Raw genomic sequence first — 26,665 nt, 5'->3', positions numbered from 1 at the left:
TGGAGCTGACAGTGTTCCAGATGATCCTAGAATATTTTATCCAGCCAGAAAATGAAGTTGTCAGAGATTTCTAGAATCCTGTCAAAGAAAGAAATTGTCATAAAGGCTCTAGATCCACTCACTAATTTAAAGGAAATTCGTAGGACAGCAGAACATGTTACCAGAGTATCATATAATTCTGTGGTGAATATTGCAGGATGAGTGACGTGGTTTCTTCAACAATTTGCAAGGAAAAGAAAGAGATGGGAAATGAAACAGTATTAAAGGAGACTTAAAAGAGTTATAACCAGTTTCAGTAGATGGACCTTAATAGATCCCAATCCAAATGGGGAAAAATTGTTTAGAAAATTATAATACAATCTTAGGATGTGAATATCTAACCATATTAAGGAGTTATCTTTTCAGTGTGATGATGGTATTGTGGTTATGTTTATTTATTTATTTTAAAGATTTTATTTATTTGATGGGGAGAGACACAGCGAGAGAGGGAACACAAGCAGGGGGAGTGGGAGAGGGACAAGCAGGCTTCCCGTGGAGCAGGGAGTCCAGTGCGGGGTTCGATCCCAGAACCCTGGGATCATGACCTGAGCTGAAAGCAGACACTTAATGACTGAGCCACCCAGGCAGTCCATATTGTGGTTATGTTTAAAAAAGAGGTCCTTATCCTTTAAAGATACAACTGAAATATTTACAGACAGAACAACATGGTGTCTGGTATGAATGTGGAGTTGGGGACTTAAGTAAAACAAGATTATAGTGGTCTCCCCTTACCTGCAGGGTTCCAGGACCCCCAGTGGATGCCTGATACCATAGATAGTACCAAACCCTATATATATACTATTTTTTTCCTGTATATCCCTATGCATAATAGAGTTTAATATATAAATTAGGCACAATGAAATGAATAACAACAATAATAAAATGGAACAGTTATAACAATAGACTTTAATAAAAGAGAGGTCACTCAAAATATTGTACTGTACTCATCCTTATTCATGTGATGATGTGAGATGATAAAATGCCTACATGATGAGGTAAAGTGAGGTGAATGATACAGGCATTGTGACGTAGTGTTAGGCTACTGACGACCTTCTGATGAGTCAGAGGGTCATCGGTTTCCAGACCACAGTTGACCTCACGTGTAATTGAAACCATGGAAAGCCAAACTGTGGATAAGGGGGAACTAATGTATTTTATGTCCCGATAATTGTTGGTGCTTGGTGATGGATCAGATTGGTAATTATAACTCTTTTGTTTCAAAAATTCTATTATAAAAAGATACCAAAACAAAGACAGTTTTACCGATTTGGAAGTCAGACAGCCCCGACTGACTTGACCTGCCTCTTACTGGCTGTATTAGATAACTCGGGAACATTGGTTCCCTTTTCAGTGAGTTGCTGTGGGATTGAAAAATTTCGTGTTAGTAAAGCATGGAAGGGGAGTGTTGAATACGTACTAAGTGGTCAGTAAATTATAGGTGTTGCCATTTTTTTTTTAATAAAAACATGAATTTCAGCTATGTAGGGTTCCTACAGTACTTCAGAGACTTGTGTAGTTAAACTAGCTTAATTTTGAGGACAGTTAACTATTGTATGATTGAGAGAAGTTTTGTATTTGGTTACGAATATTTAATGATGTTATTTACACAATTGAGTTTTCTGTGAACTTCTCAATATTATATTCTGTGTCCCTTATATCATATTTAATTAAAAAATAAAAGAGGAGCATGTGTTAGGAAAGACTTGACCCAGAGAGATTGTACTATACCATGTAGTTCTGCTATGCCTTAAGGGAAGACTAACTGGAGAGTGGTCTGTTCAGAGGCGAAAGGAATCTAAATACCAAAACCAGCACAGTAGAGATGACCACCACTTTGCTGAGATCTGTGATGGAACAACTTCTGTTTGATTATTACATTTGATTAAATATAATAAGATTATGATTACAAAGTACCTTAATCCTGTGTTAGGTGATTTGAAGGAGGGTTTAAGGAAACAGGAGTAATTCTGTGATCAGATGTCTTCATTAGTCTTAACCTAGAAGGAGGGAAAACTAGAATGAGGCTAAAGCTGTAATTGGTAAAGAAGCTGCAGTCATTCCTGTTAGTCAGGTTAGAGAGAGACTTAGTCGTTTTTACTGTTTAGATAGTATTCCTCTTTTTTGTGTCTGTTCAGTAATGATTGTGGAGTGATCTTGTTTTTGTCTTGACCCATCCTGGTCCCAAGAGTGGCCATGTTGGAGGTTGATATTCTGTGAAATTGTTTTTGTTTAACAGGACAGTAAGGCCTCACTCAGAGTAGTTGGTCAGCTTCTAGATATAAGGGGCTGCAGTTCTTTTTCTCTCAATTAAAAAAATATAAGGAGAAGGGGAATAATGTGATTGCATTATGAAACACATTATTGCTAAAATTAATTTTTGTTTTTATATTTGACAGTTGAATTTATGTATACATAAGAAACTCATTTTATAAATGAAGTTTTTAAATGTAAAAAAAAAAAGTTTAACTCCTGAAAAGAACCAAATACATGCATTCTTTCTAAAAAAACTACTTGAAAGCTTTTCTAAAATTTAATTTAATTATATTTGTGTTTCATAGATATTTTCAGCTCCAGGCCATCCAAAAATGATTTACAGCTCCTCAAACTTAAAGACACCTTCAAAACTTTGTTCAGGGTCTAAATCTCATGATGTTCAAGAAGTTCTTAAAAAGAAGCAGGTAACAGCTTTTATTCTAATTTCCTTAAAGAGGAAACGACCCATTGAATTCTTAAGTGATTATGTTAACACATTTGAATAGTTCATGTTGTTAGGGAACTACATTAAAATATTTATTTAGTTGCTTTATGTAGTGTACATTTGGAAAGAAAGATGAACAGACAAAAAAGTATTTTGCAATTGCCTTTCAGTGGCTACATCAAGCACAAGGAAAGAATTTTTTCCATATAAAAATAAATGACACTGAGTTGTCCTCTTTTGTTTTTTCCTTCAAGGTAAAGAAGCAGACAGTTTTATTTCATTATTTCCTCTTTTAATTCCTCTCTTGCTTTGTAAGTTAGACAATGTTTCACATAAAGTAAAACATTTATGTAGTTGTTATTCAGATGACTCACTTCTGAGTTTCATTATCTTTTTAAATTTAAACTCAAATAAGAGTTTTTCAAATAAAATAGGTATTTATTTATATGTATTGTCTCAGTATAATTAGAGATTTGATTAACAGAGACGGGTGAGAGGCAATATTTTCCTGGCAGAAATCCATAGAATTTGCTATGACTTCTGTCCTCTAGCTTCATCTCAGATTTTTTAAACTTTAAACCTGAAAAATAAGGATTGGCTTATTACACGGGCAAATGAGAACAGCTCTTGTTTTTCTTCGTAAGTACATTCATGTCATGTCATTTTCTTCATAAATACATTCAAAAGTGATGTAAATGTCGTAGATACAGTGTTTGGCATTTTAAATATTTTTTAAAGTACAGTTATAAATATAAACTCTTATACAGAAAATATATTTAAAGGTTTCATCTCTGGTTTCAGCTATTTTTTGATTAGGAGCAAAATTTTTCTTGTACAGCATAGGGATGACCCAGAAGAAATGAATTGGTATTTTATCAAATGTATGCAAACATTGGCAAATTTTGTTATCCATTACTAATTTTTTTAATGTATTCATATAGGAAGCATTGAAGCTACAACAAGACATGAGGAAAAAGAGGCAAGAAGTGCTAGAAAAACAAATAGAATGCCAGAAGGTAAGATAAGAGCTCATTATTTGCCTGCTGGAATTGATGGCTACAGTGGATTTTACAAAGATATCCCTCATAGTAAAGTTTACAAGAGTTATTTATATTAAAATTTACTAAGTGTAGTTTTACTTTTTTCTGTTTATTTTATAGATGCTAATATCTAAGCTAGAAAAGAACAAAAACATGAAACCAGAAGAGAGAGCAAACATAATGAAGACTTTGAAAGAGCTTGGTGAAAAGATCTCACAATTGAAAGATGAATTAAAAACATCTTCTGCAGTCTCCACACCATCTAAAGTAAAGACAAAAACAGAGGTATCTATTTGCATTTTCCATTCAGCATAGGATTGTTGAACATCTGTTATATGCTTGGCTCTTGAAAGTACACTGAAACCCTTAGGTAGCTAATAGTCTAATGGGGAGACAATTAGAGTAATAGTTTCTTAAAAATGTTTCTATATATTCTGTGTACTGTCTTTGAAAGAGGTGCTAATACCCTCTTTGAACAAAGATGTGTTTTTTGACTGGATTTTTGATTCCCTTTCCTGAAGATGAAATTGCTAGTGATGGCAAAAAAAAAAAAAGTGTATTTTCCTGTTTCATGGATTGTTTCTCTAATATTATAGTACAGTGGAACCATCTCTTTTAATATTCAAAAGGTATCATTGGCTTTATATGGGTAAAAATGGGGCATTCTGTTGAAAAGATTAATCAGAAGTTCTAGATCCATTTATAGTCTAATTTTGTTAATTGCCATTTGTTTCCTTACCCTGGGAGAATACTTGCTGTACGCATTGGTTCCATTATACCACAGCTCTGAGTGGAGTTTTAGATTAATTTCTGGCTCTTTGAGAACTCAGAATAATAACTTTATCATATATATAGAATGCAAATTTTTATGTACAATATTATAATACAGTTGAAATTGTGGTTCTCTATATTACTGGAGGGAAATAAAGTATTTCATCAAGATTGCTTTGAAAAAATGTAGTAAAATATTTTTATTGAAATGTTCCCCAATTATAGAAGGAACATATACACGTTTTAAGAGTTAGAAAGTAAAAGGGGGGCTTAGTTCTCTCACGGTCACACCATCTAAAGATGGATAGTTTGTCCCTCGCACCAAAAAAAGAATGGCAATAGTTGTAGGATTCAAATCTGAAAGCAATTATGTAGCTATTATTTATGTTTGTACCATTAACGAATATTTCCTATGTAATTTATTTTGCCCGGTTTCGTTTATGACTCTTTATTATTAGAAAATTATTCTCAGCTCCCTCTTCTCAGTTGACTGTTTCCAAGGTCTGATTTTTAGGTCATCTTAAGCAGTAATACTGCTTATTATCTTTACTAATGTCAGTATACTGTCTGTGTTTTTGTGCAGTTAACCTTCCCTAAAACACTCAGGTTTATTGCATCCTCTTACTCTCATTTTGCCAAAAGAGATGTGTGTCATCCTGTTAGGATACTATTCTGAATAAGATCTTAGACGTTATCTAACAAATTCGTTTTTTTTTTTAACAAATACATTTTTACTCTTAATTTTTCCAAAGGCTCAGAAAGAACTATTAGATACTGAACTGGACCTTCACAAGAGGCTATCCTCAGGAGAGGACACAACAGAGTTACGGAAGAAACTCAGTCAGTTACAGGTTGAGGTGAGATTTAAGAGGAGTTACCCACTACATTTAACACCTCAAGTAACACTTTTTTCTTCCTCTGTTTTCCAGGGTTCAGTCTGACAGTATATATTATATTCTACCTTTTGTTGTTACTCAGGCTGCACGATTAGGTATTTTACCTGTGGGTCGAGGAAAGACCATGTCCTCTCAAGGTCGAGGAAGAGGCAGAGGCCGTGGAGGAAGAGGAAGGGGCTCACTGAATCACATGGTGGTGGACCACCGCCCCAAAGCACTATCAGTTGGGGGATTCATTGAGGAGGAGAAAGATGAATTACTTCAGCATTTCTCAGTAAGTTTTTAAAGTAGACAGATGCAGCTCTAAAAGCACTGTGTTCAGCATTTTCTTGCTGCATTCTGTATAAATGTCAAATGTTTTATAGATTAGAAAATCAAGTTGTAAAAAAGATGGGTATTAGCACATTCTTATTAATACATTTGAAGGTCAAGAAGCAGCTCATGCTTTGTGATTCCATAATACTCCACCTAAATGCATTTGTAGTGACATGTTCTAAGCAAATATTTCATTTTTGGGGGGGTGTTATTACATGGTTTACTAGGTGTTTATAGTCAATAAGTGAAAATAATCTGGGATGAAGGCAGAATTCAAAGGAAGAATTTATTTGGGATAAGAGACATGTATCGTTGTATTCTGTATACAGTGGCAAACACTTTCAGATAAACATGCAAATAGAGATTTGTTACAGGTAACTGTCTTTAATTTGCTCCTTAAACAGAGTATATTCTCTTTCCACTCATTCATTTAATAAATACTGAGTGTTACTTGTGCTAGAGTGTTTTCATACATGATCTCATTTAATCTTAAATAACTGTATAAAGTGCATGTGAAATTCCATGTATACAAATGAGAAAATGAAAGTTTAAAACTTAAGAGTAAACCAACCAAGATCATATAGTTAGTAAGTGGCAGAACCAAGATAAAAATACACACAGTTGACTGTTAACATCTGGGATCCCTATTCCTCAGACTTTTTTTTTGTTTAAAGATTTTATTTATTTGACGGCGAGAGAGGGAACACAAGCAGGGGGAGTGGGAGAAACAGGCTTCCCACAGAGCAGGAAGCCTGATGCGGGGCTCCATCCCAGGACCCTGGGATCATGACCTGAGCCAAAGGCAGACGCTTAATGACTGAGCCACCCAGGCGCCCCATCAGACTTTTTTGGGAGAAAACATTTCAGCCCTATTCATTTTTATTTTTTTATTATTTTTTTAGAGAGTGAGCAAGTGAGCATGAGTTGGGTGGAGGGGCAGAGGGAGAGAGAGAGAATCTCAAGCAGACTCCATGCCGGGTACACCGCCCCACGCAGGGCTCAGTCCCACGACCCTGAGATCATGACCTGAGCTGAAGTCAAGAGTTAGACACTTAACCGACTGAGGGGCACCATTTTCAGCCCTATTATGTGTTAAAGATGGTGAAGGAAATCTTAAAGAGCAAGACTTCACTCTGTTTCTTAATTAGTATGATGCCCCTTAATCCTTTTTCACCCTGACGTTTAAAGAATGATGGGTTGTTAAAGTGTCCAGATTTGAGAGCTCTGTTGGCTGCATTCTGTTCACTCTTGAGCCAGTTTCTTTCACCAGTCTGACCGTTGTAGATACATATTTTTTTGTAAACTGGGAGACTAGCTTTAAAGTGACTTCTTGAGGAGTAAAATATGGAGAGGAGCACTACACGTGAGTAGAGTATTCTTCTGGAGGCAGGGTAAATGTTGATTTTTGTCTTTTGTTGTTGAAATATATAAAATTAGTATCTCCTTGCCAAATAAGTTGGGCATTTATTTATTTTTATTTATTTGAGAGAGAGAGAGAATGAGAGACAGCACGAGAGGGAAGAGGTTCAGAGGGGAGAAGCAGACTCCCCGCTGAGCGGGGAGCCCGATGCGGGACTCAATCCCGGGACTCCAGGATCATGACCTGAGCCGAAGGCAGTCGCCCAACCAACTGAGCCACCCAGGCGCCCTAAGTTGGGCATTTAGACCCATTACAAGCTCTGGTGAAGCAATACTGAAGTAAAACAGAATTGTTGTAAATTTGAATTTGCAGAAAGTTCTAGTTACAAAAACAAGGTAATCTTTGTTAGGTAGGAGGCTGTGTGTTGTATCTTGAGGGTCTCTGGAGACTATATGTAGATGTTTAAGTTTTAGCCCAGAGCTCATGCTCACATGCATCTCTGTCTTTCTCATAAGTCATTCTAGAGCATCTCATAGCCAATTTTCATGTACATATATTTGATAAATCTGAAATATGGCATTTGGTTTGTGGAAAGGGGCATGTCCAGGCATTTGGGGAAGGAGCAAACAAAGCCAATGCAGGTGAGGTAACTTCAAGAAGGAGACATTGCCATCAGTTTGGTGGTATTTTGTTGTTTAATAGGGTGCTATTAGACAGTCTTGAGTACTAGAAACACACCCTAGTAATGGATAATTGGGCAGTGTAGTATGTTTTCTTTGGAAGAACTACAGAAATATATATGCCTAGACAGTATTGTAAATAGATTTAGCAAGCATAAAGGGTAACTCTTCTTTGAGGTATTTCGTATCCCACAAAGGCAAAGGTAACATGGATATTTTCAGTATTCTTTTACTGTCCTTAATGACTGTGAAAGGATCATGGATGAACCATATCTGTATGAAAAGATGGTAGATGGGTTTTAGTGAAGCTCTTTTGCAGTATGAGGACCTAATTCTGGAATCCTTCAGTTTATTCTTTTATCGAGTAATCTACTTCTAAGAATTTATCATAAGGGAATTATGGTTGTCTGCAATAAGAGCTGTAAAGATGTTAAGTATAACACCCCTTGTAATTGTAAAAAAGGAACAATCTAAATTCTCAGTGGCATTTTGCTGCTATTGAAAACATGTTTTTAAATAATAATACGAGAAAATTCTCAGGATTGACTTTTAGGTTAAAAAAAAGTGGGATACAAGATGATTATACATAAACTTGGAATGAAAGTCCGTTAAATTTATATTTCTTGGTTGGCAGAATTCAAGTTGGTTTTTCATTTTTTTCTTTCTGAGGAGCTATTTTCTTTGCTTTCCAAATGAACATATATTGCTTTTTAAGTCAGACTTTTTAACATCACATTCACATTTAGGATGAAATATTAGTGTTGTTGTTTTTTTAAAAGATTTTATTTATTTGAGAGAGAGAGCATGCCAAGCGGGGGCAGAGGGAGAGGAGAAGCAGACTCCCCGCTGAGCAGAGAGCTGGTCGCAGGGCTTGATCCCAGGACGCTGAGATCATGACCTGAGCCAAAGGCAGATGCTTAACTGACTGAGCCACCCAGGCACCCCAACATTGGTATTTTTTTTAAATATTTTATTCATTTATTTGAGAGAGTGAGCAAGCAAGATTGTGAGTGAGCACGAGTGCAGAGGAGTAGCGGAGGGAGAGGGAGAAGCAGACTCCCCACTGAGCAGGGACCCCGATTCAGGGCTCGATCCCAGGACCCTGGGATCATGACCTAAGCAGAAGGCAGGTGCCTAACTGACTGAGCCACCCAGGCACCCCATTTTTTTAAAAGATTGATTGATTGATTGATTGATTTGACCAGAGAGAGAGAGGCACAGTGAGAGAGGGAACACAAGCAGGGGGAGTGGGAGAGGGAGAAGCAGGCTCCCCGCCAAGCAGGGAACCCGATGTGGGGCTCAGTCCCAGGATCCCGGGATCATGACCCGAGCCAAAGGCACACGCCCAACCAACTGAGCTACCCAGGTGCTCCCATATTAGTGTTTTTATACTGTATATTTTAAAACCAAATTAGAGGATATGTGTTAATGTTGGGCTTTTAGATCCCAGATGTTTATATAAAAAATATGTATAAATTAAACTATATACATATTTAAAATATATATCTAATACACAATGAGAACTATATATAACATAAAGCATATGTTATATAAATGTTTTAAAGATTTGATGGTAGCGAGCGCGCATGCGCATGGAGAAGGGCAGAGGGGGAGAGAGAATCTGAAGCCGACTCCTCACCGAGTAGGGATCCCAAGTCAGGGCTCGATCCCATGACAATCCCATGACCATGAGATCGTGACCTTAGCTGAAACCAAGAGTTGGATGGTTAACCAACTGAGCCACGTAGGCACCCCTATATATAAATACTTTAATGGCATATATCAGAGGTTAGACTTTTTCTGTAAAGGACCAGATAGTAAATATTTTAAGTTTTTGTGGACTATATATTGTCTCTTGAGTTTTCTTCTCTTCCGCCTCCTCCTTCACCTGTTCTTCCCTCTCCCTCTTCTTTTTTACCTTTTTTTTTTTTTTAACTTTTAAAAATTTTTAAGTAGGGGCGCCTGAGTGGCTCAGTCGTTAAGCATCTGCCTTCGGCTCAGGTCATGATCCCAGGGTCCTGGGATCGAGCCCCACATCAGGCTCCCTGCTCAGCACTCTCCCACTCCCCCTGCTTGTGTTCCCTCTCTCGCTGTGTCTCTGTCAAATAAATAAATAAAATCTTTAAAAAAATAAAAGAAAATAAAAATTTTTAAGTAATCTCTATAGCCAATATGGGGCTCTAACTCAGGACCCTGAGATCAAGAGTCACATGCTCTTCCACCTGAGCCAGCCAGGTGCTCTTCTTCCCCCCCGCCTTTTTTTTTAAGATTTTATTTATTTATTTGGAGAGAGAGAACACACGTGGGGGTAGGGGCAGAGGGAAAGGGAGAAGCAGACTCCCCACTGAGCAGGGTGTCCGATGCTGGGCTCAGTCCCAGGACCCTGAGATCATGACCTGAGCCAAAAGCAGACGCTTAACTGACTGAGCCACCCAGGTGCCTCTCTTCTTTTTCACTCTTAATAACCTTTTAAAAACATAAAAACCATCCTTAGCTCACAGGCTATCAAAAACAAGTTGCTGGACCACATTTGGCCTGATGACTATAGTTTGCAGAGAGATGGTATGTGCTTATCATACTATTTTTTATATTAAGTATTTAGGTTAAAAAATATAAAATAGTATTCTGTGGCATATAAATAGAATTTTATGTATTTTAAAGGTAAAATCAGTCTGGAAAGAACTTTTAAAAAAAGCGTCCTTATTTGTATATCTTTCATTTGACAGAGATCTGAGGATATTACAGACCTTTAAGAATTCCCTCTAAGTATTTTAATATTAAAATTTAGGTCAGAAGATGAAAATTTTAAGTCATAGAGCCTTGCTTGAGGGCATAGACAGGACAAGAGCTAAGATACTTTAACCCCTGATTAAAAGAGAGGTTTGGCAAGTTTCAACAGAAGAGTTACTTAAACTAAATGTTTGGAATACTTGAAATGCACTTAGGCATTTTCAAGTAGTATGCATCAATTATAAGATTTTTGAACTGTGTAGTGTGTTTTAGCTGTTGCACTCAATGATACAGAGTGGAACTTGATTTTTTTTTCTTCTTCCTGATTATGAAAGTAATACATGCATCTCAGGAAGTGTTTGACTACAAGTAAAATATGAATAATTTGGGAAATGTGAACATTTATTTTCTTTCTTTTCAGGAAATCTAGAGGTAAGGAGGTTTTAGGTTTAATTTTTTCAGAAACTCAGGCACTCAACTTCTTTTCGTATTTTTCCTCTAGTATCCTAGTATGTTGACTTTTGTTCTTAGGCTTTTTTCTTCATGGTGTGACACCAGGATGTCTGCAGCAAGCACAAACTTAATGGCCTCTAAAAAGAATGTCCAAAGGCAGAAAAGAACAGTACCTTTCTTATGACATTTTTAAAAATCATGAGATAACCTTCCCAGAAAATATCCCTGCCTCAACCCTCATCCTCCATGCCCACCTGACTCCTGACTCACTGTGCCCTCATGTGTCTTAGCCAGAATTGTCACTTACCCATTTGTAAGCCAATCCCTGTTGAGGAAACCCTTACCATGATTGATAAATCAGTCATGGTTCCATATGCCAGTTGGCCAATGATAAAAATCAGGATCAATTAGAATGGAAAGAGATTAAGTAGTTGGTTTAGACAACTAAGACAATGCCTTTTTTTTTTTTTACGGTTTTATTTAAATTCCAGTTAGTTAAATTACGGTATATTATTAAATTCCAGTTAGTTAACATATGGTGTAATATTAGTTTCCGGTATACAATATGGTGATTCATACGTCACACTTCCATACGTCACCCAGTGCTCATCATGACAAGTGCTCTCCTTAATCCCCATCACCTGCTTCACCCATCCCCCACCCACCTCCCATCTGGTAACCATTAGTTTGTTCTCTATGGTTATGAGTCTGTCTCTTGGTTTGCCTCTTTCTCTTTTTTTTCTTTTGCTCATTTGTTTCTTCAGTTCCATGAAGTCATAATGGTATTTGTCTTCCTTTGACTTACTTTGCTCAGCACAATACTCTCTAGTTCTAGTTCTATCCACGTCACTGCACATGGCAAGATTTCATTCTTATAGCTGAATAATACTCCATTGTCTGTGTCTTGTGTGCACACACAACACATCTTTATACATTCATCAGTCGGTGGACCCTTGGACTCTTTCTATAATTTGGCTGTTGTAAATAATACTGCTATAAATGTCGAAGTGCATGTATCCCTTTGGTTTAATGTTTTTGTATTCTTTGGGTAAATATCCAGCGGTGCAATTGCTGGATTGTAGGGTAGTTTTGGAGAGCAGAGGTGTAGTTATATTTTTAACTTTGTGAGGAACCTCCATACTGTTTTCGACAGTGACTGCCCCCAGTCTGCATTCCCACCAACAGTGCAAGAGGCTTCCTCTTTTACCACATCTTTGCCAGCACCTGTTGTTTCTTGTGTTGTTGATTTAAGCCATTCTGATAGGTGTGCCTCACTGTAATTTTGATTTGCATTTCCCTGATAAGTGATGGTGAGCATCTTTTCATGTGTCTGTTGGCCATCTGGATATCTTCTTTGGAGAAATGTCTGTTTATTTCTCTTGCCCATCTTTTAATTGGATTATTTGTTTTGGATGGGTGTTGAATTTTATAAGTTCTTTATGTATGTTGGATACTATTTATTGGATATGTCATTTGAAAGTATCTTCTCCTATTCTATAGGTTGCCTTTTAGTTTTATTGATTGTTTCATTTCGTTGTGCAGAGGCTTTTTATTTTGATGTAGTTCAGAATTTTTTTTTGCTGTTATTTCCCTTGCCTCAGGAGACCTATCTAGAAAAACACTGCTACAGCCAGTAGCAGAGAAATTACTGCCTCAGCTCTCTTCTAGGATTTTTATGGTTTCAGGTCTCACATTTAGGTTTTTTAATCCATTTTGAGTTTATTTTTGTGTTTGGTGAAAGAGAATGGTTCAGTTTCATTCTTCTGCAAGTCAGTGTCTTCTCTGATGTTCATTGAAGAAAATTTGGAAAGCATTCAGTTCCAGAAAGAAGAAAACAACTTTAAGTACCTTAAATTCTTTTGATAGGAATGTTTTAGTTTTCTTAAAAGTTATATGTGTACATCATTTGAAGAGCCAAATGGACATAGTATCTACAGAATTGTTAAACAGTCTCCTGCTCAGTTTCTCATTTTCTTTTCTTTAAGGATGTCTACTTTTAAATCTTTTAGCTGATTTTTGGGGTATTTTTTCATTTTTAAATAATGTGATTTTACTGTTACTTCTTGATTTTTAAATTATAAGCATTATATATTGATATTAATCCTTTTGCTTTTCAGCTCCCCAGTTTTTTTGGCTGTGTTGTATTCTCTCCTGTTTTCTCTTTTCTTATGGATTTATGCCTTTAAAAAATAAATCACTTTAGTATCATTGCATATTATGGATGCAATGCACTCTTCTGTCTGTAGCCAGGGAGCATTTTGAGTCTTAAGAAAGTCAAAAGGTTTGGAAGTGTGATTGATGAATGATGACTGACAGAACTGGCATCAGTTTCTGATCTGGGAAAATGGTTGGGCTAGATAAATTTCTCTCTGAGTAACTTCTGCCTCTAAGGTTCCAAGTACCTCTGAGTTACTACATGTAACTTTTCATTGATGGCATATAATTGATTTTCTCATATTCACGTATATATTGGTATATATTATTTTTTTGAGTTATATTTTGGGGGGCAGCACACATGTACAAAGTGTAAAAGAAATAAAAGTATATGCAGTGAAAGATAAGGTTTCCTTCTATACCCACTCAGTTTCACTCCCCATAGGTATTTATTGTTTTGTGTTTCTTACATATCTTCTTGAAGATATTCTTTTTGTATATATGTATCATTTTTGTCTCTCTTTAACACAAATGGTGGTATGTTAAACAGTACTCTCTTGCATGTGCACTTTTCATTTCATGTGTGTTAGCTTGTTAATAGAGATGATGCTATATAAGCGCACGTGGTGTTGCTCTGTTCTTTTTAATGGCTGCATGGTATTTCATTGCATCAATGTACCACACTGGATTTAAACTGTCCCATAGTGATGGAGAGCTAACTTTTGCCTACTATATTTCATTATTTCAAGCCATATTATAGATCTGTGTGTGAGATAATATATATGTGGGTATAGAAAATTATGTATTTTAATAGATATATGACATTTTAGAGGCCAGTTTTAAAGTTGTTAAAGTACTTTTTAACAAAAAAATGAGTACATGCAAATAGTTTAAAATATGGTTAATCAGAAGTAAAAATCTCCCCTCTTTTCTTGATCTCTGCCTACTCTTTAAAGATTTATTTATTTGAGAGAGAGAGAGAGAGTACATGAGATGGGGGAGGGTCAAAGGGAGAAGCAGGCTCCTTTGCTGAGCAGGGAGCCTCATGTGGGACTCAATCCCAAGACTCTGGGATCATGACCTGAGCCGAAGGCAGTCGCTTAACCAACTGAGCCACCCAGGCGCCCTCTCTGCCTACTCTTAAAAGGTAGTCAGATAGCTGTACAGAAAAAAATTATTAATATAAGAATATATACACAAAGTCTCTCACTTGAAAAAATTTACCAGAGTGGGCTTATATTATAAATACAGAGCTGCATTTCAGGCCTTTCTTTTCTAACATAAGTATCTTAGCTGTTTGGTGTTTTCTTATAATTATAAGGATAATACTCAATTTAAAATACTTACTGAAACAAACTATACCAAGTAGAAATGTATATAATTCAGTGATTTAGCAGAAGGTAAACGTGTATATACCTACCCCTCAGGTCAGGAAAAAGAATATTCCCAGCCCCCTTCTAGTCACTGTTTTCTCTCCTCCTTAGAAAAGTGACCATTATCCTCACTTTATGATAATCACCTCCTTGCTTTTGTTATACAGTTGACCCTTATTATTCATGGATTTTGCATTTGCACATTAACCTACCTAGTAAAATTGTTTGTCAGATCAAAAATCAATATTCAGGGTGCTTTTGTGGTCATTTTCAGACTTTGACGGAGCCGTGAGAAATTTGAGATACCCGATGTACGTGTTCCCAGCTCAATTCAAATAAAGTGATGCTCTGCCCTTCTTGTTTCAGCTCTCATACTGTAAACAGCTGTCCTTTTTGCAGTCTATTTAGTACCACATTTTTCTCATTTTTGTGCTTTTCATTGGTGATTTTGCTATTTGAAATGCCCCCCCCAATATAGTTTTCAAGTGCACTGTTGAAAGTTCAAGAGGGCTGAAATGTGCCTTATGGTGAAGATCTGTGTGTTATGTAACCTTTGTTCAGGAATGAGTGCTTTTAGCCAAGTTCGATGTCAGTGAATCAACAGTGTATTTTAAATAAGGTGTGTTTAAATATAAAACAAGGTTATGTATTGATCAGTTGAAGAAAATGTTTTCAACAGAGGCTCATAGGAACCTAACCCTCTCTTGGCCCCAGGAGCAGTGGTTCAGTATTTGCTACTTCTGTGCTTGCAGTGAACTTCATACAACTAGTGCGAATAATGAGAACCAGCTGTAGTTTTATCACCTAAATGTGTGTTCCTAAAGCTGATAATATTATTCTATTTTAAAAATGTGAATGGAACCACACAGTCTGTATTCTTTTGTGTCTGCTTTTTTCCCTTAACATTATGTTTGTAAGATTCATTCATGTCACATGTAACAATAATTTGCCATTTTTATTGCTGTATAATTTTCAGTTGTATAAATATAACATAGTTTATTCTTCAGTTCTCCTGTGGATAGGTATTTGGGTTATTTTCATGAACACTGTTGATAGGCGTATTCTTCTAGATCCTTCATTGTATATGTGTATAAATTTATGTTGGATATACATGGTATTATTGAATGAACTACATCAGTTTCATTAATGTAGATCCCTGCCAGTAGTGTGCGAAAATTCTTGACTTGGTATTATTAAAATACATATTTATTCTAATCACTAATCTTGTTTATTGTTGTAAGTTAGATGTGGGAGTTATATATTCTTAATTCCTGACTGCATACAAATTAAATTTCTAATTCTTCCTCTAGTAGTTTATATGCAGTACATTTAATGCCCTGAAATTCCTTTTGGAGGATAGAACTGCTGCCTTCTTTGGAGGGCAACCCAGTAAATATAGGTTATAAAATCTTTATCACTTTCTCTGGTTATAAAAGTAATATATCTTTTTTTAAATTTTTAAATAACAAAGTCTAAGGTGACTATGGTTGATCACACTGTATTATATAATTAAAATTTGCTAAGAGAGTAGAACCTAAATATTCTCATCAGAAAAAAGGTAACTATGTGAGGTGATGAATGTGTTGTTAATGAACTAGATAGGGAGAATCTTCACTCTTTATATGTCTACCGGATCATCATATTTTACACTTACAAATATCCTTCAGTTTTGTCAGTTTTACCTCAGTAATGCTGGAAAGAATTCAGGTAATACCGAAGTGAGCAAAATAGTGAAAAAGTCTCTCTAATTGGGCTGTGTATGTTAAACAAATAAGGGCAAAAGATGTCTACTACACACATTACCAGATTTTTTCTCCGAGCTTATTGGGATCTAAGTGACATACAACATTGTATTAGTTTAAGTTATACAACATAATGATTTGATATATGTACATATAGTGAAATGATTACTAAAATAAGGGTAGTTCAAATCCATCACCTCACATAATAAGAATTCTCTTTTTCCTGGTGATGAGAGCTACTCTCTTAGCATCTACTTGATTTTTAAAAAAGATGGTAAATGTATATTTGGATGGGGCCATTTTGTTACATCATTTTAGTATGTCCCATTGAGTTAAAATGTTTGGTATCAGGGTATAAAAATAGAGCCCCCACAGGGATAATAGAGTTTTTCCTTAGATCACAGGCTGATTTTTGTGCAGACAGTAATTGACTTGGTTACGGATCTGGCTTAACATGCACTCCTTTTTTTTTTAATTTTTAATTTTTAAAAAATATTTTATTTATTTATTTGACAGAATGAGCACAAGCAGGGGGAGCAGCAGAGGGAGTGGGAGAAGACACTCCCCGCTGAGTAGGGAGCCCCCCGCATGGGGCTCGATCCCAGAACCCCGGAATCATGACCTGAGCTGAAGGCATATGATTAACTGACCCAGCCACCCATGCGCCCCCACCTTTTTTAAGATTTTTATTTATTTATTTGACAGAGAGAGAGAGAACATACACTCTTAACATGCAGTGATCTGAGTGTTCTGTGGAAACATTTGGCAAAAGCTTAATGACATTTATCAGCATTTTTCCTAGAAAAACTAGAGTGAACCCCCATTTTTAGAAGAACCATTTCTATTTCATTTTTCAGGATTGAACCCAGAATTGGGGATATTCTGCAATCTAGCATCATTGATAGCAAAGCTGTAGGAATGACTGAGCTTTCACTTTAGTGATACTTTGGGGCCCTATTCTTTTGTGTCTGTTGCTTTTTCTTTGAAATTTTTCCTTTCTCTTAATGAAATTTCTTGCGGGGGAAGAAATTGGGTGGTAGTACTAAGAAATACATTTGAAACTGAGCAATTTTACCTTGAGTTAGGAGAGTAGGTGTTTAACATTTGTTGAATATGTAGAATGGCTGGTACTTGTCGTTGTATGGCATTTCAGAAGAGGAGGTGGAAATAGCTTTATCAGCTATGGGTTGGGCTCTAAGAGATGCTGTGACAGCAGTAGGCATTTAAAAAAATTACACTTTTAAGTTTTCAGTCTAACTATGTAGACTATCAAAGCCAAAGACTAGCAATTGTATTAAGATAGTATTTGTTGAAAAAGGATCCTAGGGGAAGAGGGGAAAAAATAAAACAAGATGAAATCAGAGAGGGTGACAAACCATAGGAGACTCTTTTTTTTTTTTTTTAAGATTTTATTTATTTATTTGACAGAGAGAAGACACAACGAGAGAGGGAACGCAAGCAGGGATAGTGGGAAAGGGAAAGAAGCAGGCTTCCCGTGGAGCAGGGAGCCTGACGCGGGCTCAATCCCAGGAGCCTGGGATCATGACCTGAGCCAAAGGCAGACGTTTAATGACTGAGCCACCCAGGCGCCCCACCATAGGAGACTCTTAATCATAGGGAACAAACTGAGGGTTTCAGAGGGGAAGGGGGTAGGGGGATGGGGTGGCTGGGTGATGGGCATTAGAGAGGGCACGTGATGTAATGAGCACTGGGTGTTATATAAGACTGATGAATCACTGACCTCTGCCTCTGAAACTAATAATACATTATATGTTAATTGAATTTAAATTTTAAAAAGCATGAGATTAACCAACAGTGTCATTTGCATAGCTGTATACTTTGCTACACACTTTAATAATTTGTATGTTAGGGTGTATATTAATTTGTTTTTTGGTTTAATGCCTTTTAATATTTATAATTGTGCTAACAGTGGTTTGCATTTGGATAGAACACTCACATTTTTCTTATGGACTCCTTAGAGCAATCCCAAAATAGGAAAAAATAAAAGAAAGCTGAGATACTTTGATATTAAGCAACTTATGGAGGCTCATTATGTTCAGTTACTTGCCAGTTAGTGGTAGAGCAGGATCAAGATTTTCATCCTAGCATCTTGTTCAATACTCTTTTTAAAAATATATTTATTTTTGAGGGGCGCCTGGGTGGCTCAGTTGGCTAAGCGACTGCCTTCGGCTCAGGTCATGATCCTGGAGTCCCGGGATCGAGTCCCACATCGGGCTCCCTGCTCAGCAGGGAGTCTGCTTCTCCCTCTGATCCTCTTCTGTCTCGTGCTCTCTATCTCTCATTCTCTCTCTCTCAAATAAAAATTCTTTAAAAAAAAAAATAAATAAAAAATAAAAATATATTTATTTTTGAGAGAGAGAGTGAGCACGAGTGGGGAGGAGGGACAGAGGGAAAAGCAGACTCCTCCCTGAGCAGGGAGCCCAGTGCGGGACTGACTCAATCCCAGAACCCTGGGAACATGACCTCCGCTAAAGGCAGACACTTAACTAAGTCACCCAGGCACCCTTGTTCAATACTCCTGATGTCAATAAAATCATGAGCAGAGAAAAAAAAAAAGATAGTATTTGTTGTTTTCATCATGACTTTTGTAAGTGGAGTGACAGTATCATCTAAACCAAGACAAATTTTAAAGTTAACATGACATAAATACAAGTCATAAACTAGGCAAAATAGTATATGTGGTTCTTTAATTAAAAGGGACTTAAGGGTTGCTGGAGGGGAGGTGGGTGGGCAGATCGGGTAACTGGGTGATGGGCATTAAGGAGGGCACGTGATGTAATGAGCACTGGGTGCTACATGCAACAGATGAATACCTGAACTCTACATCTGAAACGAATGATAGACTATATGTTCACTAATTGAATTAAATACATTTAAAAAGGGAGGAGGGGATTTCACTTTTTCTAGCTCTTACTGGAGATTGTACAGATCCACTTTACTGTTTTCCTCCCCAAGTCATTATACTTTTTAAATAATATACAATTTGAATACAGACTTTTGTGTTTTTCTAAAATCTATTTTAGACTGCAAACCAAGGGTCAAAATTCAAAGACCGTCGGCTACAAATATCATGGCACAAGGCCAAGGTGCCTTCTGTATCCACTGAGACCGAGGAAGAAGAAGTCAAGGAGGAGGTAAATGTAACAATTGAAAATAAGCATTCAGTTAGATTGTTTCTGAACTAGTATTTTTCTTGACATTAAAGTAAATAAAATATTGTTCTTTTATGCATGCAGTAACTTAAGACTAGTCTACAAGTTTACTAAAGAATCAGAACAGTTGCAGACATAAAAACCTCTTTGGGGGGATATTTTCTGGTGTAGGAGAGACTTTTTTTTTTTCTTTTCTCTTTGCATTTATTTGGCTTTATTTGTGCTCTAAAAATTTTTATTCTGGTAAGTGAGGACATGGGTTACATGAACAGATTTAATTTTAGCTGGTTGTTTTAGCTTTTTGTTCATGTTCCATAAGTAATAGATTTGAGGTTCTTATTTTCCTTCTGTGTACAATTGGTTAAAATGAGAGTAAGGAAGTGGGAATAATAGGGAAGAAATATGAAAACCAAGGACTTAACATAATAGAACTGCTAAATAATGAAACTCTTAAAATACATGAAAAGTAATTTTGTTTTTTTATTCCCTATTTCTAATTTCTTTATTAAAATGGACACTTAGCCAACATTGCAAATTATTCCTGGTTTGTTGTAATTTGGGTTTTAAAAGATGTTAGCATTTATGATTGATCAAGAGTCCTCTGATTATGTGGGTAATTTTAAAAAACAAAAGCAGAAACATTTCCCATGTTTAAAAAAAAGAAAAGGAAAGAAAAATCTTGATGTTTTGGGAATGTTTGTAGATATTCCTACTTTGTGTAAGATTGTAGATTTTTATGTAAGTTTGAGAATGTTGGCGTCATGGGGAAGTTGGTATGTTCTCCATTCACAGATAATTGGATATTACAGGAAAGGTTTAGGAGCTTGGTCATTTATTTTCCTTCTTTTTAAGTTAATGGAATAAAATTAATTTTAAATTTATTTAATTTTATTAAATTAATAGATTAGTTCTATCAAAACCATTTCATAGATTTTTTTATTTCTCCTCTACTAAACATTCATATATTATTTTCTTTATTTTCCTGATGGTATTAGAATGGAAATCTGTTAAAACTAGCAAAATTAGCAAGGGGGAGGAGAATATATATATGTTAAAAAACTTCTAGGTGTTTTTGCCCTGACGGATACTCTCAGTGCATCACTTGTAAATCCAGCCTGGGTTTTGTATACTAGTCTATTTGTCCTTTGGCCTAATAACTTAACTTTCTTGTACCACTAAGCAGATTTTACCCTCTCTTTCTTCAGGAAACAGAGACCTCAGATTTGTTTCTGCATGATGATGATGATGAAGATGAAGATGAATATGAGTCTCGTTCATGGCGAAGATGAAATCTGATGCGAGCTGTATAATTTTTAGGAATATTGTTTAGAAGAACAACTTTTTAAAATTATTTAAAGAAGTCAATGAGCCAAAAATTTTTTTTATTTTTCTTTTCCACACAGTAGGTTTAAGGACAGCAAGTTTGCTATTTAAACACATCTCATAACTGTTCATGATATTAAAGCACCAAAGGCCTAGTGACTTTTACACAGTTGTGAAGATCCACAGGAATGATACGGATAATCTCTAGAGCCTTATTTTCCACACCACCTGTTTTGTTGCTATTGGTGTTGGATTATGATGTAAATGACAGGGTGTTCAGAAATTTTATTTTGGATTATAATCTGATAAAATTTCATTAAATGTCAAAATCGCCTGGAATCTCTTAACTCTCAGCTATTATGGATGGGTCGTCAGAAGGAGATATTTGTAATTAAAATACCCTTTTGCTTTCAAGAGTTGTCTTGGAAGAAGAAAAGTAAATTTATTTTAATTTTTTTACTGTGGAGGAGCCCAGTTTGTATTCAGTCTAAATTTTTGAGGTGGGGGGGTGTTTATGTGCAGTAGAAGTACTATTTTAGTGTAAATCAGACTGTATTCTTAAATGCTGTAAGGCAGTGGTAGCTAGCTCCATGGTATTTCCATTCTGTCATCATATTAACTGTCCTGGATTTATGCTACTGATCCTTAGTTTGCTTTGAAATTAGTGAGTATTGGTTCAGTTGGTCCTCTTTAAAAATATTCTCAGAATGTAAAAGGCTTTCACCTCTTGCCCCTTTCTTGTCCCCATTTTCTTTCTCCTGCCTTTTTATTAACAGCCCTGACTTACCCACTGTTGAGATAAGTGATTCTTTTAGCCACCAAAAGTCAGTCCCCAATAAAAAGTTTAAACCAGCACCTTGATAAATAAGTGATGTTTTGATGAGACTAATGGAAGGTTTCCGGGGTGGGGGAAGAGAGTCACCAGCTTTTCTTTTTTCTTTTTCAAAGCTTCAGTTTAGTTAATAGTTATACAAAAGAGTTAAAAAGTGTTTGAAATTCTTTTCCTAAATTTAAACCATGATGGTGAGGTGACTGGGGAAAGGGTGGGGGCGGGGTGGGGTAGGGGGATGGGGATGCTAGTAATAAATGGGAGTCGTAACTTGACTTTGATCAGATGACTTTATATTTTCATAATTTTGTAGCTTGTTGCTATCCATGAACATATGCATCCTTCAATAGACAGTTTCCTTCACTGTGTGCATTTTTACTGTACACTGTATAGAGTAGAGTATCTGTTAAGTAAAATATATATGTAAATTTATGTCCTTGTGTTCTGAATGTTAGAGGGAAAAGCAGAGGAGCAACACTACACTGTATTGACCCCTGGGAAAATAAAATGATTAATGTATATAGGATGTCACTTTTTCAAGGATATACGCATCTATGTTTTTATATATGTGTGGTGTGAAAATTTGAAACTTCCTGTTGGCTTCAGAAGGTTCTTGGTGATTACTATATCAAGGATTTTGTTTCCTGAGGTAAAGGCTGTTTCTCAAAATAGAAACTGTTCGCTAAGAAACCTAAAACCATCAGGACTCTAGATTTACCTAGCTGTAAGAAGTTAAATCCCACGTTCTGATTATCTTTTTTCTTCCACGTATTTTCCTGGAATGATGTCTCAAACCAGGATCATTTTTTAGTTCATGTAATTTTCCCTTCACAATAATAAGGACTTCCTTTTTCTAGGTTATTATATTTCTGATAACACTGAAGCTAAAATAAGCTCATAAAAGCAGGAAAACCTTACAACGGGGTACCTAGAATAAGCAATCTTGCTCCTTCCTCCTCCATTATCTCTAATGAAATTTTGATGTCTGTGGCTCAGTTGGTATATATTTTGAAAGATTCATTGTGGTGAATATTTTGAGTCCTGACAGTTTAAACGTGATAGAGGGAACAAAGGATTTATATATTTTTTGTACAAAGTTTTTTCTTAAACTGTATAATTTTGTAAATAATTTGTTTGGTTTTTTTGTGTACTAAACTACCAGCGTATAGATTTCAATAAGAATTGTTGTATTTTTGTATTTGGAAACTGAAAATTACAGTAAATTAATGGAGCTGTAAAAGAAAATTTTCAGTAGACTGACAGTTTAGCAGAATGAGATTCCTTTTCATATGATTTTTTTAACTTCAAAGTTGACATCGTTTGATAATACTCTCAGCATAGAGTTGAAGATTTGACTTTTTAGTTACTGGGGGAGAGGGGATGAAAGAAAAGGGTGTTCAAGTAAAGAATAGACGGACACTGTATTCAGGAAGATTTGAAGCCCTTTCTATAAAATAGTGTAGTTTTCAATACACCTTAAAATAGGACAAATAATTTTAAAATGTCCTAAGAATCTAAGCCATATTTGACTCTCCAAAATGAATTCAAAATATGGGTTAAATATAATATTAGAAAATTTAGTTAAGGTTAGCATAAAATAGCTGAATGTATATTTTTTTCCTTTAGGATTTTTTCACCCCCACCCTCAAAACCCCAAGCCCTAGAATTTCTCTTAAAAGTGAGTAACTACCACGGTTTGTTTTCCTGGCATCTTCCCTTACGGAAATAACATACTCCATCTGAGGCAAATTTTGTTCTTGTATGACATCTAAGAAGCTGATGAGCAGTAACAACCACCAGTCTAGATAGCCTGGTTTACTAGTGGGTTGCTGCACAGGCTTAACAAGGTAACCTTAGGGAATACAGAATTTCCCTCACTTTCTTCATGTTGTAACATTGGGAAAACATTGTCACCAGCTAAGATGATAAATTGGGAAACAATCTAGTTAGGTAGGTCCGCGGTGATGGGTCATTATTTCAAAAAAAAAATCATGTGAAAAGGAATAGTGGTTCCTCTTGATGTATAGTATGCCTGTATTATAGTTTTTACAAAATTGTGAACTTGTGTAATAGTATAATAGGAGATATTGTTGAATTTCTAACTGTTTATACATTTAAATTCATATATGTAATGTTTGTTTTATCGACTACAATCTGAATTTCTAAGAAGCATGTTGACTTTTGCAATAAAGATGCAACATGGAATGGTTCACAATTGGAAAAAAAAAGATAAAAGTATTACAAATTTAAAATAATTTGGAAAATTTATGAACCATTCCAAAAATTCTAACAATCACCGAAAGAGCTGTAATTCTGGCTTGTTCTGGAAAGAAAGAAAATGTGTGTGTATGCTTGTTTGTATGTGAGAATGAGTGAGCAGTGGATATGCCTGTGTGTTTCATGTTGGGTTCATGTGCATGAGAGAATGCACTCAATATGAATTTGGGTACCGAAGTCCCTGGCTATTAAATATTCAATGAATTCAAGAAGATGTAATGAACAGGGCAGTCTTAAAAATGAATGAGAAGGGTATTGAAGTGGTAGTTGTGAGTAACCTTGGATAACCATATTTTTTTGGTCGTGGATGGGTCTTGGTATCCCAGAAACAAAAAACACAAACAGTTTTTATGAAAAAAGTTATTTGAATGTTATCTTGAGATTTTTCAGTATGTCTACCAGTGAATTGGAAGGACATTTTCCATCAGTGGAGTGGAGAGAAGGGAAAGAACACCTTGAAGAGATGACCTTACAGATAGGTCATGATGAGTATTTGTAAGGAATAACAGGAGAAGGAAGTGATAATACACACTAAGGACTGGATGGTGATGAGAAGGGGAGGTATATCACTCGGGCTTATTTTCTCATTTTAAAAAATTGCTTTTCTTATAAAATTCACCTTCAAATGATTAGGCATTGCCTACGAAGAATTCTTTAAATCTCAACTTTACAGGAAAATACCAAGGAATGGGAACAAATTTCATTTTCATTCTTTTCAAATAAATTTTATCTGTATTTTATGAATTAAGTAAATGGCAAGGTCTGTGTGACCATTTGTTCTGAATAGATCATAATTTAACCAGCATTATGTTTATAATTAACATTAGTTCTTGGGCATTGGGAAGGGTCCAAGCATACTTCTAAACATAAGTATTTTGCTACAGTGGAGCTCTCATCAACAGAAATTACTGGTTTTATGTGCTGTTTTTACTGATTTTGATGTCAATTCTTCTAAAGCCAAGGATAAGTTTTGAATCCCAAGCCCCAGGTACTATCTAGTCTGGATCTAATTATGTTACTGTAAAACACAGGAGTGAGTGTACGTCAAAGTGTGGGATCATTTTAGATGAGAGAGTCAGGATAGCTTTAAACACGTGAACCAACATTGGTAGGGCACTTTTTTTCAATTTTAGTCTCATATCTATGTGAGGGGCTAACAATGAGTCAAAAAAACTATACTGCTGTTGTGTTTTGAATCACCATTATGCTACATTGATCTTACTGTCAAGTGATCTCCTTTCTACAGGATCATCTACCATTTGGCCTCTTAACCTGATTCTGCATTCGACCTTAGGTTAAACTGTCCCAGCATTCTGATATAGGTGACTTGATACAGTTGAAATTAAGGTCAGAATAGTGTTTGATGATTATTGGCAAGGTATTTGTCGTTGGAAGCTACTCTTTTCTTGGGCTTCTGCAATTTTGTTTTTGATGATGGTGGTGATTAAGCATGATAAACATTGCTGTTAATTTTCCTTTGTATTTGTTAATCTTTCATGAAAGAGGAGCAGGGGAAGAAGGCCCTAATCTAATACCCTATTAGCTTGTTTTCAATGAAAATCAGCCTGTGTTTTCTACATCACTTCAGTTTTCCAACCACTTCATAGAGTTCCACTACTTTGGTATAATGGTCCATTAGTTCTTAAAATAATAGAGTCTATTAAGTATAGACTTGGTATTTCAAAATTGTTCTTTACACAATCCTCTGTTGGGGTATAGAGGTGTGAAAACAAGCTTTTCAGTGACCCTCACGTTTCTCTTGGTTTTCTTAACACTGCTTTGTGAAAAGTTCATAAAAGTGGATGTCTGGTTAACACTTTTCTAAAGTCCTTGTGGTTCCTTCTCTTAGTTTGCCCTCAGCTATTACTGCGAAATATGGGTATATATTCTCCCGATTTTAAATGGAATTAGATCCTAAGGGCTAATAAAGAACTTGCTAAATTCATTTGGTTTTTTGAGGATGATTTGGCTTCAAGAATGAGCTTGCACACATGTTCAGTTTATGTTTTTGGACCAAACACTACCTGTTTATCTATGGCAACATCTGTTCCTCTATAAACTATTGAGTTCTAGTTTCTGAACAAAAGGGTTATTTACTGTAGGATTGAAGTTTTTAACATTGAGAGCCTCTAGGGGGCTCCAGCAGGCAAACTTTAGTTGGCCTTAGAGCAGTGACTCAATCTTTCACAGCAACTCAGTGAAAAACACATTTTGCATTGTGAACTAGTACACACAAACACACAGAGAAAAAAGTTTACCAGTGTGTACGCTTACGCAGTAGGCACCTGGTAGTTTTGTATTCTATTAAAAACTTGTCAGGACCCAATATTTGGCTTTCAGAACTGCAGTTTGAAAAGAGACTTTTGAATTGCAGGGTGAATTGCACTTTTAAACCACTCTCTCCCTTGCTGTCACATCATCACTACTATTTTGAATATAAAATGATAAAATTTTTATCTTCTGTGTTTTGCTTGGAAAAGTAGTCAGTCTGGAGTGTGCTGTCGACCATTGGCCTAAAATTAAAGGTGGAAGTAATGTATACATTGGCATCTTTATTGATTAGTGGATGCACTATCATTAGTGGATGAAGGTGGGGTTTTTTTAATAATTTTTATTGTTATGTTAATCACCGTACATTACATGAAGGTGTTTTATAGTTTTTAGTTTTTTCAAAGATGTTATTTTAGAGAGCGTGTGTGCACGCGTGCATGAACAGGATGAGGAAGAGAGAATCTCAAGCAGACTCCTTGCTGAGCGCAGAGCCTGACGGGCTCGATCTCACTACCTTGAGATTGTGATCTAAGCTGAAACT

At 35.9% G+C, this 26,665-nt stretch overlaps 1 protein-coding gene across 4 annotated transcripts in view; it reads left to right on the top strand.

The window, feature by feature from the left end:
- RBM27 (RNA binding motif protein 27) overlaps nt 1-25,328 on the top strand; it is a 73,602-nt gene extending 48,274 nt beyond the window's left edge. For all 4 annotated transcript variants that reach the window (XM_025892355.2, XM_025892353.2, XM_025892354.2 and 1 more), the window contains 7 exons: nt 2,598-2,717; nt 3,679-3,753; nt 3,898-4,062; nt 5,301-5,405; nt 5,527-5,718; nt 19,296-19,406; nt 20,630-25,328. In XM_025892355.2, coding sequence (XP_025748140.1) covers nt 2,598-2,717; nt 3,679-3,753; nt 3,898-4,062; nt 5,301-5,405; nt 5,527-5,718; nt 19,296-19,406; nt 20,630-20,713 — 852 coding nt within the window. In that variant the 3' untranslated portion in view covers nt 20,714-25,328. The remainder of the gene's footprint in view (nt 1-2,597; nt 2,718-3,678; nt 3,754-3,897; nt 4,063-5,300; nt 5,406-5,526; nt 5,719-19,295; nt 19,407-20,629) is intronic.
- The last annotated feature ends 1,337 nt before the right edge of the window (nt 25,329-26,665 follow it).

Source organism: Callorhinus ursinus, unplaced genomic scaffold, assembly GCF_003265705.2.
Source record: "Callorhinus ursinus isolate GAN/ISIS: 27379988/994484 unplaced genomic scaffold, GSC_fseal_2.0 scaffold23, whole genome shotgun sequence".
In the NCBI taxonomy this organism is placed as follows: domain Eukaryota; kingdom Metazoa; phylum Chordata; class Mammalia; order Carnivora; family Otariidae; genus Callorhinus; species Callorhinus ursinus.
Note: the sequence above shows the minus strand (reverse complement) of the source record. Positions and strands in the feature narration are given on the sequence as shown.